Source organism: Sander vitreus, chromosome 23 (genome assembly GCF_031162955.1).
Source record: "Sander vitreus isolate 19-12246 chromosome 23, sanVit1, whole genome shotgun sequence".
NCBI classification, from domain to species: domain Eukaryota; kingdom Metazoa; phylum Chordata; class Actinopteri; order Perciformes; family Percidae; genus Sander; species Sander vitreus.
The window spans coordinates 7941786-7955493 of record NC_135877.1 but is presented as its reverse complement, the minus strand read 5'-3'; the positions used below and the strand labels follow the sequence as shown (position 1 = coordinate 7955493).

At 39.2% G+C, this 13708-nt stretch overlaps 1 protein-coding gene across 2 annotated transcripts in view; it reads right to left on the bottom strand.

Annotated features, from left to right (window-relative positions):
- LOC144512408 (copine-8) overlaps positions 1–13708 on the bottom strand; it is an 88583-nt gene that overhangs the window by 37183 nt on the left and 37692 nt on the right. For both annotated transcript variants that reach the window (XM_078243159.1, XM_078243160.1), the window contains one exon: positions 12253–12329. In XM_078243159.1, the coding sequence (XP_078099285.1) occupies positions 12253–12329 (77 nt within the window). The remainder of the gene's footprint in view (positions 1–12252; positions 12330–13708) is intronic.

The window sequence follows — 13708 nt, the reverse complement described above, 5'->3', positions numbered from 1 at the left end:
GCAATGATGGCATCAAGCATGTTTGATAAAGACGGGACTAGTTCCACACGCACCCCAGAGCTGCTTCCAGGCAGGATGGCGACCTTCTCGCAGCAGGATGGGACCCTGCGTGTTTGAATTCTGAAAGTCACACATGGACCATGTCCCATTGCCTTGTTTGTTTACTCAGTGATGTTCCATACTGCCGCTGTGGCGTGTTGACCACAGGATATCGGAAATAAGTAAAGATTGAGATTATTTCCCAAGACACCGACACAGTCTCATCAGTGTCGTGACATTTTGCAGTGATTGTGGTTGATTGCACGCTGGGCGGGAGGTGATGCAGGGGAGATTTGAACTGTAAAAAATGACATTTTTATTATTACTACCATTTGAGTGAAAGTACAACTAGAATTAATGCCTCGCGGTTGTGTGGGGCGACTTGTGGCTCGAAGGTAGACTGGTAGACTACCCTCAACCACAAGATCGGCGGTTCAATCCCAGGCTCCTCCGGCCACATGTCAACGTGTCCCTGAGCAAGACACTGAACCCCAAGTTGCTCCCTGCATGCTGTATGTATTTTCATTTTTTTTGTATGGCTCGGCCAACCAGTCAAGTTGCAGTTTACATGCACGTATGTCCAGACTCATGTAATATATGTGGTTAAGACTTTGAAGCAGTTTAATAAAATGTATTAAGTGTATCCTTCAACCCGGCAGCACAGAAGATCTAAACAATCGCCACATTTTTCAAGATTAGTATCACCAATTCAGTATCCGACCAAATGTCTCCCCTTATGACGTTAAATAATGTCCAGAAGTGAGAGCATTATGAAGTTGACCTTTGACCTTCTGGATTTAAAATGTCAGCAGTTCATCAATTTATCCAATTAGACATTTGTGCGAATTCTTTTGTCATAACAAGCGTATGAATTATTGAGTTATAGCCAAAACGTGTTTTATGAGATCACACTGAGCTCGCTTTGACCACCGAAATCTAATCAGTTTTTCCATGGGTCCAAGTGCCAAATCTGAAGAAAATTCCCTTCAGGCCACGGCTATCGCCGGCGCGGAGGCATAAAAGGTTCTAATAAATGACACAGCAACAGGGGGGCAAGGGATGAAAAATTGGCCACAGTGTAAACATTGCAGTGCAGCCGCCCACGTTCCAATGTGGCATTTCATTTTACGCAGAATGTGGCCTCAGAGGACATTTCGTTGCAGCGCCTACTTATAACTTTAAACTTATGTTACAGATTTTCATTTGTCAAAGCACAATGACAATAAAGATCTATTCTATTCTATATGGCCCAGGCTGTTGATGAGTTGGATTTACAATGAGCCTAAGGCAGGTGTAGGTCTGGTCAGTGTTAGGCACCTCAGTTTAGCATCATTTTGTGATCAGTCCAACAGATAAAAATGCAGAAAAGTCAAGCTTAAATGTGAACGCACATTATGAAATAAGACCTACTGGAAATGTCATATTTACTGTATAAGCACACCCCTGTTTAGACTCTAGAACAGACGTCATGGAAAGTTTTACTACTTCACACTAAATCAAAACATTTCAAAGATATAAAAGGAACACTGTTGAACATGAAGTGTGTGTGTGTGTGTGTGTGTGTGTGTGTGTGTGTGTGTGTGTGTGTGTGTGTGTGTGTGTGTGTGTGTGTAAAAGGTGGGGATAGGTGATGCGTGTGTGAGCACATCCTCTGAATAACATCATGGTCTAGAAGGTGAACTTAACTTCATGTTTAGACTCTAGAACAGACATCATGGAAAGTTTTACTACTTCACAACGAATCAAAACATTTCAAAGATATAAAAGGAACACTGTTGAGCATGAAGTGTGTGTGTGTGTGTGTGTGTGTGTGTGTGTAAAAGGTGGGGATACGTGATGCATGTGTGAGCACATCCTGTGAATAACATCATGGTGTAGAAGGTGAACTCAACCACACCACACCACACCACACACACACACACACACACACACACACACACATACACACAAAAACTACAAATGTTCCCTTCAGTCTGTTAGGAAGTAGTCACGGCAAACTGTTTAGCTTCTGAAATTCATCCTCTCCTCTTTAACCAGCACATTAATGCTGCCCAGACACCCTGTGTGATCCCTTTCACATTATACAGAGTCATTTCATCCATTGTCAATATAAAAATGTTCATTAGCTTAAAATATTTAAAAACTGTTTTGTCAAAAAAAAAAAAAAAAAGTGTTTGGTTTGATTATTTGATGTACCTGTCTTGTCTACCTGTGAAAGGTTTAATACAGCACTTACTCATTTTGTTCTGCATCATAAAGTATATTAGTAAAGAAATGTACACTCAGAAAAATTATAAAAACGTACTTGAAATCATTTCAATGCTTGATTTCCTGGACAGTTATGTTTCAATACTTAATCACATGCATACAGTAATAGCAATGTATCTCCATGACAATCCTCCAACAAGAATAAACCTTTAAAAAAGGAAGCTATCCATGTGTGGGAGGAAGAACCGGATAACATATTCTGACTCGACTTTTGAGAGGTCTTGCAATCCGACAAAGGGACCGATCGTCTGATGAGCTCCGCTCTGAGAGACCTACCTGGCACAAATCGACTCAGGCAGTCATTTAGACAGCCCTGAATTGGGGTTGAAGACCTCTGTGTGAATGTAATTTTAAGTCTCCTTTTACTCCAGCACAAGGAACTCGGGGGGGGGGGGGGTTAGTGCTTTTGAAATGGCAGACTTATCAAAATGAAATAGAACCTTGAACTGATGCTTTGCATTGAATACCTGAGAGCTTTTTATTTTTTTTTTACCCTTTTCTCTTTTTAGCTCCCTGGGGAGAGAGGAGACTTTTTCTCCTTTCTCATTTCCTTTTATTTTCTAGACAGCACATAGAGGTGGGGTCTGCTGGAGTTGTATGCAGTAGGTGTGTAAGATGGGTCAAATATATTCAAAAGGAAGACTGATTGAGACTAATTAAGACAAAAAACTGGAAGAATGATAGAAAGTGAGGCAGACCTTATTCACCAGCCTACGAGAATCAATATGGCAATACTGATGTACTTCCTCTCTAGGAGATATTATTGATGCACTAGCTAGTGTTTATGTTATTAATGCTACAGTATCACTTGAAGGAGAACTGTCCCTGTTCTGCTGCACTGTGGGTGATGTTATGTGAAATATTTTCCACAGGCCGTGCCCTAGGTTTATTGACATCCGCTTGCAAATTATTTTACCATCCAGATGGAAGTACATGACGTGTGTTCTGTAACCCTAATGACGCCCAGAGAGAGCTTGACAAACTCTGAATAGAACAAGTATAGTGCCACAGTTACCGCCCAGAGGATCCCATCGCAAAACCGGAACATATTTCTGATGTATTGTAGCTTACGGTCACATCTACTGCACATGCAAAACCAACAAGAATATTGAATGAGGTAAAGTGATGTGTGATGTTCAGTTGTGAGTGAGAAACATGTAAGTGCAACAAAAAACTATGTGTTATTCTGCAATATTAAAATTCAATATTGGCACTTGACTCTCCACCCACTTCATCTAATTTTCAACAATTTAACAATATCAATTAACTGCTCTCTCAAATTCCTGCTCTTCACCTTTTACACAAAAGAACAAATTGTACATGCTCTCTTGCTTTGGCAGCATTATACATTATGAACGGCGTGAGCAGTTGTTGACACAGCGCGATGGGTGTCAAAGTACAAGATGGACACAAAAAGGTTGAGCTAATTAATAAATAGTGAGCTGCGTGGGTTGTCAGTGTACCAATGTTACAAGCTACAGATATCACCAACCTTCGTCAGAACTAAACATATTATTCTTTAAAATCAGCAAAGGTCCAGCTCATGATTATTTATCATTAAGACTCATTATTCCATGCTACTTTATACTTCCACGTAGGGCTGGGCGATATGGAGAAAATCAAATATCACAATATTGTTGACCAAATACCTCGATATCGATACCGCAACGATACTGTAGTGTTGACTATTGGTGCTTTCACAAAATATTTACACAATGAGATTTTTGATAAATAATCATCAGTAATGCAGGTATAATGACTAAGTGGGTAAAGGCAAATAATAGAACAGCTACAACAGTCTGGTAAGTTCAGAAAATGACATCACTTTACTGTAATGCAGCCTTTCAAACCAGGAAAAGACAAAACTTATGCCATATTACGATATCCAAAATCTAAGACGATATCTAGTCTCATATCACGATATCGATATAATATCGATATATTGCCCAGCTCTACTTCCAGAGAGAAATACTTTTGACTCCACTACTGACCGTTACTTTGCAGATTAGGATTTTTACATGTGATCAGCCTATAAAATATAATGCGTTCAGTTACAGTACACCAATATACAGAAGACAAGGAGCACGCGGAAGATTAAAAAAACACGGACTCTTCAGAAGAGGAAATTATCTTTCCTTGAGCTTCTGTGGCCGAAAGTCGGACGGCACAATCTTCTGAACACAGCCATACTGAGAAATACACAGAGAGTTTTGTGAAGCTGATCTGAGTCTTAATTAGCTTTGTAACTCATTTGGCAATGGCTTGAATGTAAGGGACGTTCATTATTATTAAAAAAAAAAAAAAGTTACGCACTAAAGCTTTAAGTACTAGTACATTTCATATCACTTGTAAGACTGTGACTCCTCATTGTGTATACGTCATGGCTTGATACAGTTCAAAGTTCTCTACCGTCTTCATTATTCAAACGAGAGGCTCGCAAAAATATTCCCCAATGTCGATCCTGGCTGTCCTAGATGTTGCTACAGTCCAGCTGCAGTGTGGCACATGTCCTGGGGCTGTCAGCATTTGGATGGTTTTTGGGGTCCAATATTTGAAGTCTTTTCACATATTTATAAACAATAAATCTAGATTTTCATAAAGCGGTTTTTGGCATACTACCCCAAGGCTGTAGTGTAACAGTGTTACAAGCGAATGCTTTAGCCTTTGCTTCACTGGTGGCCCGCTGGTTTATTATTCTCAACTGGAAAGCTAATAATCCCCCCCTCAGTTATACAGTGGCTGAAGGAGCTGCTGTCCCTTTGGAAAAGCTTTGATATAAATTGCGTAAATCCCGCAAGAATTTCACCTTAGCATGGAGTCCTTTTGTCGATTTTGTGCAGAACGTTTCCTTCACATGAGTGCTGGTGGCCCGAGATGATTATAACTGTTAATGTAAGTTTATAGTTTGTTTATGTACTCTAAGCGGCCCGTTTCCTTATGTCCCTTTATTTATTTATTTTTATTTCCCCTCATAAGCCTTGAGAGGGGTGGGTTTGGTTGGGTGGTGGGAATTGTTTATTTGTTAAGATGTTCAGGGTTTCTGTTCGCATCTTTTTGTAAAGATTACCTGAAAAACTATAAAGTATAAAAAAAAAAAAAAAAAAAGACTGATACCGTTACTTTTACTAGCAGTAGGTAAAGGATCTGAATACTTAAAATAAGTAAATGTGGTCACTACACCCTCAAAATGAAAAAATGCATGCTTGAAAAATTTATTTTTCTCACCAGTAACCCATGACATTAAAGTTACAGTCTTGTTAATATAAAAATCCCCCTATTTCCATCCCTTCTCTGCCTAGCTCTGGAGGAGGAACAGTAACAAAAAGACTAACTCTGGACTTGATTTGATCTACTCAGACTGCTAAAGCCTCAAATTAACAGATACACTTTTCAACAGATGTTTGCACAAAACAAGGACAAAATGAGGGGATCTTGTAATGTCCAGTGTGAACCAAGGTTATTATAGTTTTGCATTTTTCATTAGTTTTTATTTTTATTTCGTTTTGACTTTTTGTTTTCAAATTCAGTTTAGTTTTAATTAAAACAGTTTAGTTTTAAAGCGGGTTTGCTAGTTTAGTTTTTATTTTTTGAAAATGCCTAATTTTAGTTTAGTTTTTATTAGTTTTAGTCTTTTTTTGTAATATGGGTTATTTGTCGGGGGATTCAAAAAGATCAGAAAAAAGTTTTGTGTAATAATAACTCAACAAAAACATCATCCAATTTTAGAAATATGTATTCAACAATAACACCAGTAGATAAAATGTAGCCTACATATGGTCATAAATATGTAAACAGTCTACACAAGACGCAGTACGTGCAAAATGTGTAAGTGACGTGTTCCAGGAAAAAAAAACTAGATAGCCAACAGACTAAAGAAGACATGAACAGGTGTTTTCAACTTTGGTTCGAGTAAAGTGGCGAACTTTTTGAAGTCAATCGAGTCACAGTTGTGTAGACATCCCAGTATCAATCCACATATTAACCCACGCTTCCTCCCGCTTTTGGTGTTCCTGCATATTTACTAACCAGCAGCTATCGGGTCACCAGTGAAAGCCCTCCTGTAGTGTTCTCTGTCCTGCTGTTGTCTCCGTCATGCTGCCTGGCCCTGTATCCCATACATCCATGCCCGTAACGTTACCGGGGTTAGCTTCTGTTTCGGGGAAAGGGGGCTTTGCGTTCTCCTTTACCTTGTTAAGGTAAGGTAAGCTAAGTTAGCCTCCTAGCTTGTGTGCGCTTCTCAAATGTACTTTGAAATTCGTGGGATTTTTCCCTGTAATAAATTGTCCACATATTTTACCACCTTCCACTGCAAGGCACTTTTATCTGACACAGTCATAATCAAATAGGACTGCCGCTTTCTTCCGACTTTCGGTACCGCTATGATGCCAGGCCCAGGCGAGAGGCACGGAGCCACGGACATGTTGTGTTCAATTTGACGTGGAATGTCGGAATTTCTGGGTTCCCAGTCGGAAACTATACATGTCTACGGGAAATGTCATGGTCGGAGAGATATAACGTTATTTGCTCTATGAAAGATCGACAAAGACGAAAACTAAGGACATTTACTCGATAATTTTATTTTATTTTAGTTAGTTTTGCAAACAGACATTACAGTTTTAGTTTAGTTATCGTTTTTTTGTAATGCCTCGTTTTTATTTTTATTTCAGTTAACGAAACGGTTTTTTCCAACCTAGTTTTCGTTATTTCGTTCGTTTTCGTTAACGATTTTAATGTCGGGCTACATACAGTACCTCACTGTTTAAGACTTCTTGCACCGCAAGTCGCGTTTTTTAGACACGCATACAAGTTAAAATATTCTCAACTTTTCAGTGGAAGGCGCGGAGTGGCACCTCTCGTCAATGTCACACTGGGCCTAGGCAACTAATCAAATCTTTTTTTTGCCGGAGAGCCCGGACTGCCTCGAGTTGAAGCACACACATTATAAGTTTTTAAAAGCACACTGAAGACTTAGTAAAACTCTCTCAATGTCTCTTTTCCACTGTTTCTCACCCTCAAATATGGATGAGAAAGAGTTAAAGATGCACAGAAACACAGACACACACACACACACACACACACACACACACACTAGACAAGCGCCCAGAATCTGCGTCGCCATGACAACTCGGCCGAGCTGGGGGCCCCCACTGTGGGATTCCTCTGCTCGTTATTTCCTCAAATGCCTCCTCTTGCTCCTCTATTTGTCAGAACGGCGGTCATTATTCTGTCTGAGAGATCTGCCTAAAAAAAATACGTGGGTGGCAACTGACAGGATTGCATGGTACTGGATGAATAATGTATCTCACAGTTTTGCCTTACATACGTATGCATACGTACATACTGACAGTATTATGTGGTAAATACAAGAAGGACCAGCTAAAATCTCAAATCTAAACTAAAGTCTACGCAACACAATGCTGCTTTCTAAACTCTCTCTCTCTCTCTGTGTGTGTGTGTGTCTGTGTGTCTGTGTGTGTGTGTGTGTGTTATGAACAAAAACTTATGACAACATAATATTGTTGTGGTGCAATCACTGAGTGTTTTAGTTATTTGCTGAAATCAAGCACTGGTGTATGGTATTTTGCATTACTGTACAATAGAGAAATAGAGAATCATGCATTTGAAAAAAAGCCCAAAAATTGGGTCTTTAAGTTAGGGCTGCACAAAACATCTTTTTTTTTTTTCTTTTTTTTTAAATCGTCATCGCGATATTAACTGGCGCAATAAACACATCGCGAAAGGCTTCTACATATCGCAAAAGGCACTCAGGGGATTTTGTGTGTTAGTTGAAAGAAAATATCTGTAGATAACTGCACAATCTGTCACTTCTTTTAGTGGTGCCTTTCATGTTTAATTCAATGATCAATTTGTTCAATAAAAGAATGATGGAAATTATTTCCTTTTATTGGTTTTAATTTGTAATTTAGCAGAATACTGAAAGCAGCAGAAATGCAAAACTGAGTACACTTTAATATGTTTATTTATCACAAATACTATCGTTATTGCGATATTCAACCACGAAATCGCATATTGCATGTTTGCCTCATATCGTACAGCCCTACTTTAAGTGTCTCAATATTTTCATGTTTGGCATTTACAGTGAAGTAAATTAATTTAATGTGTTTTGAAAAAAAACAAAAAAAAAAAACAGCTTTAGCAGATGATTAAGATCTGAGAATGTTATACGAATCCATCCTTACGCTCACTCTCAGTCAAAATGCTTTACTCTTCTTAGTATATTCATTACACAGAAAAGCACTCAAAGTTGAGAAGTGCTTCAGGAATCTGTGTGTGTGTGTGTGTGTGTGTGTGTGTGTGTGTGTGTGCGGGAGGAAACACTGAATCCTCTAATCAAGACACATAGATTTGCAATCAGTGTCTAGCAAGAGACGGGTAATTAAGTCTGGGCTGCAGCGTAACACACATGCATGCACAAACAGGGGGCGCACGCACACACACACGCACATGCACACACAAACACACACACACACACACACTTTTCATTATATTCCCAATGAAGGGAGAATACCTGACGGAGACATTCATTATAAAACCATGCAAATTTATCAATTCATGGTCCTGCCCTGACACGATCATACACACGTTTTACCCTAAAAGGAAACTCATAACCATAATTCTCTCACACAAAAAGAACACTGACATCAAATCCATGTTACACCAGAGTCAGATACAGAGTTTCTTTGTTTTTCCTTTACAAGTCCATATAATCAGGCTTGTATTCACAGCTATCAGCCTTTGTGTGTGTGTGTGTGTGTGTGTGTGTGTGTGTGTGTGTGTGTGTGTGTGTGTGTGTGTGTGTGTGTGTGTGTGTGTCTGGGCGTTCTTGGCTCACTTGTATCTAAAATTGTAGCCCACTTGGCTTTTCCATAGTTCACCAGCGCATCTCTCCGACTCTGAACACTGAACGATCTTGTTTGTGGGAACAAAAGAGGCAGAGACAAAAAAAGAAAGAGAGGGTGGCAAGTGTGAGAGAGATAAAGGTGGAGAGTTAGAAATGAGAGAGAATAGAGAAAGAGGGAGAGGTAAAGAAAAGTGACAGAGCCCCCAGTTCACAAACTGCACACTGAATATTCATGAGCCCCTCAAAATGAACATTAGCATCAGTATTTCAAGTGAAATTGTTATCAGTAATAAATGCTAATTTACTGCAAAACATCTTAGGTGGTATTCAATAAAGCTGAGTGCTCTCATGCTCTACGCATCTAGTAAGATGAGAAAATTCTCATGTCTGTACATTAATTATGAAGCTACAGCCAACAGCCAATTTACTCATCTTAGCTTAGCTTAACATAAAGACAAGGGAGAAAGCTAGCCTGGTTCTATCCAAAATGCCTGCATTGTCAATGCAGGCATAGTAACTTCTTCTCGTCACCATGAGGTTGGCAGGCAATCTGAGGGTGGTTCTTCTCAGCTTCAAACCTTGTTTTTTTTCTTTTGACATTAGGGCTCATATATTCCCAATCATGGATATCTCATATTGAATCAATCTGTGAAATTGTAAATGGCTTATAAAATATAAAACAATGAGAAAATCAGCTACACATACGCTCAGACTATTTGTACAACAACACACGCACACGCACACACACACACACACACACAGCTGGTCGGCCAAGCATTGCAGGATACTGTACTTGTCATTGTTTGCTCTGTCACACACACAAACACACACACTCCTGAATGCCCACTGGAGTTTGATTGAACAATGTAATTAACTGTAATTAGCACTCATTACAATTGTTAAAGATGCCCCCTGTTGTGTCAGGCTGCAGGTGTGTGTCTGACGAAGTCTAACACCCACACACACACAACCACACACAACCTCAGCAAGACAACAATTGCAACAGCTGTGGCCTCTGTACCTTTGTTTTTAATAAATGTTGACAGGGTTTCTATTTTTATTTCCAAATCACTCATGATGCCTTTTAAAACAAGGTTTATGACACTTGTGGACCATATCCATCCATCCATCATTACATCCATCCATCCATCAATTCATTATATGTAACCGCTTATCGTTGACAGATACATGAAGAGTGAATGTCACCTGAAAGTCAACAACTCACTCGTTCTTCTTTCCTTAGCGATGACATTTTTGTTTAATCTATTTTCTGCAACAACTCACGCAACCTTTCCCCCCCAATGATCATAATAACATCATGTACAAGACATGTAGAATTTTGCGGCCACAAAATAAAATGCAGCTTAAAATAAAATACACAAGATTGATCTGTACATTTATAAATTCCTAAATTGATGATTGTGGCTCTTACATGCATTCTCTTTTGCCATTAGTGTCACCATTACAAAAATGAAATGACTACAAGTATGTGTGTGTAATGAAGAATGGAGTGGAGGGATGGGTTTCTTGAGCGGACAACATCACTTTGGAGGGGTTCTCTCTCTCTCTCTCTCTCTCTCTCTCTCTCTCTCTCATTTTAATAGCGCTCTTCATAATACTCAAAGACAGAGAGAGTTAAAAAAACACATAAAAGTAATTATTAGTTAACTTAATGTACACAGAGAACACGGTGTGAACTCACACACTGACAACTGGTACAACAACAAAGAAATGTAAAAGAATAATTAGGCTCACACGTCGCAGAAATTCACACAAGAAAACACACAAACAGATGCAGATATTATTATTATTATTATTATTATTATTATTATTTATATATATATATATATGTTTCTGCAGAGGATAGGCTGCCTAATAAGCCTGATGAACAATATCGATGTATGGAGCGCCTGTGTTTGTATGTATAAGAATAGAAGTGTGTGGGAGTGTTTTTGTGTGCATATGTGTATGTATGCTCTTTAAAAAACAGTAGGTACTATGGTTCCTCAGCTTGGTATCCCCAGAAACAGAAGTTGAGTTGATACTGCTTCAGTCACTCCAATTACCAAGCTGCATTTATTCTTCCATACAAAGCAAATCTACACATATCTCACTGCTAGCGCCTAGTGCACACGTACACAGGTATTTTTAAAAACAGGGGTTTTCCTTCTTTTGTTCCCATCCACACATGCACTGTTTAGAAAAATCTCTGTCCACATGAAAACACAATTGAAGTGCTGTCTAGAGCATGCTAAGCCAACAGGCGATGATATACTGTGACCCCAGTTGCGCAAAGAAGAAGAGGAAGATGTTGTTCTAAGCCTGAAAAAAGCTTTTGAAGAAGACTAACCACCAACTAGAAGTCCGGTTTCATCCAAGACCAGCGATGTTGGCGGCGGGGTATGTGTCGTGGCAGTGTTGGATTATGTAGCAGGGACCTCGGTAGCGCATACTGACGCCTCCATTCCACAATACAATGGAAGAGTAACTGTACATGTATGTGTAAACATGTAAAAACCCTGATAGCAAGCCTGTTACCAGTACTATTTTGGCCACATCTGCCATTGCAAGAAATTTCATTTCATTTGTCACGCCTCACAAAAGGAGATAACGGCGCATTCACAAACAATCTTTGTGAAACAACTGCAGGTTTAAAGCATGCTTGCACACAGCCAATGCTTAAACACACTATACACAATGTAGGAAAAAAACATCAGGGATGTCATTTGCTGTGACCATTTATTAACACTGGTCAGATATACTGAGCAGATTAAGTGATAATGGGGGGGATGGGGGTGTCCCCTTGGGACAGGTTCTGGGATTACATAAACGCTGACGATAAGGCTAACTAAAGTGTATGTTATGTGTTCATATGTGTGTATATATATTATTTTCTCTCTCTTCAGTAGGACCCTGTAATACTGCAATACTTCTGTAACATGTTTATACTATTTATCTGTTTATGTTCATTGAACAAAAAACATGAAGTCTGCTTCCATGACATTTGTGTATCCTGAAACAAAAATTGGTCCGAAAATTACTGAAATATCGGCACACTCCCAGCTATGGGGACACCTACTCACCCAAGAGCTTTTTCCGAGCGACTGCCCAATGATCCAACCACCTCTCCGAGAGTACAGTAGGCCTGGCCCAGAAAATCCTGCAGAGTTACAAAAAGAGAGGGAGTTTAAAAAAAAACAAAAAAAAACATCTCTTTTTTATTATTCAGACAAGGCATAACACAAAAAAACAAAAAACATAAAATGAAATTGACATAAAATTACTCACAGCCATAAAGAAACAAAAAGGACCAATATTCCTGATCTCTACGGAGCGCTACCCAACCCAATACCCCCATGTTCCCCATTGACGCATAATACTGCCAAGCAGATTGAGCCTTCCTCCCACCAGCCCTCACACCTGCCCAACTCTGCTCCCTCGCCACTTTCCTGGTAAATTCAATCACCATCACACTTCACTGCTAATACGGACAAAACGGCAGAGAGATGGAGAGAAAATACATGTGTGTATCAGTCCTGGAAACAGATAACTAACTAAATTTGTGTGCATGGCAATGTGGGAATTATAGATTTTGACTGTCAGCATAAAACAATGGCAAACTGCTTACTATGTAAAAGCCTTCCAAATAAAAAGCCAAGTATAAAGACACCAACAGTAACACGCAAACTATGTCAGATCCCTCGCTTCAATTGTATGAAAGCTATTACAGAAACATGCCATCTCGATCCCAATTTTACTACGGGACACACTGTTGAGACCGTTCGTCATTATTTGACACCATCTCTAATATCTGACAAGCAGCACTAACGTAATGGATTATCTTTGCTCCACTGATTAGCCTGTTCTATTATTCTGTCTCCATATCTATCCATCTACACAGCTTCATGTCAACCTGTCTAGCTCGTTTATCTCATCAGTGTTGCATACATACAGCCATGTGACTTTAATTTGTCATAAACTTATTCGTTTTAGGCCACAACGGGTGCTGAAATAACAGTCAAAATCATTTTTATGATATGTGTTCACTGTCTGAGAGGCTGTGCAGTAAAGTCACTAATCACCTAGCAACCTTGGCTGTTCCCAGCATGAGGTCCATCCGAAAATTGGCTGTGTGCAACTAATGGATAAATATATAACAGCGTGGCCTAAAAAAAGATTTAATAAGAAGAAAAAAAAAGATAGTTGTGTGGGTGTAGTAGATGACTGAAATGAACTGTTTGATAGATAAGACTGAGGAGTTCAGAGCATGAACAGATGGATACAGATGGTTAAAAATATTATGGATACCAGTTTTCAGGAGAATATACTGGTAGCTCATTGCTTCTCATCCATGAGTCTACTCTGTAGCAGAGCTGGAACCGTTAACATATAACCAGTTTTATGCTCAAATTTCAGATCAACAGGAATATTGGGAAAATCTTCTCTCAGAAATGTAAGCGTGTCCACCTTTCTTTTCTTTTTTTATTTCCATAGCACTGCTCTTAAGGACAAATTATGGATATTCATTTAGGCACCAGG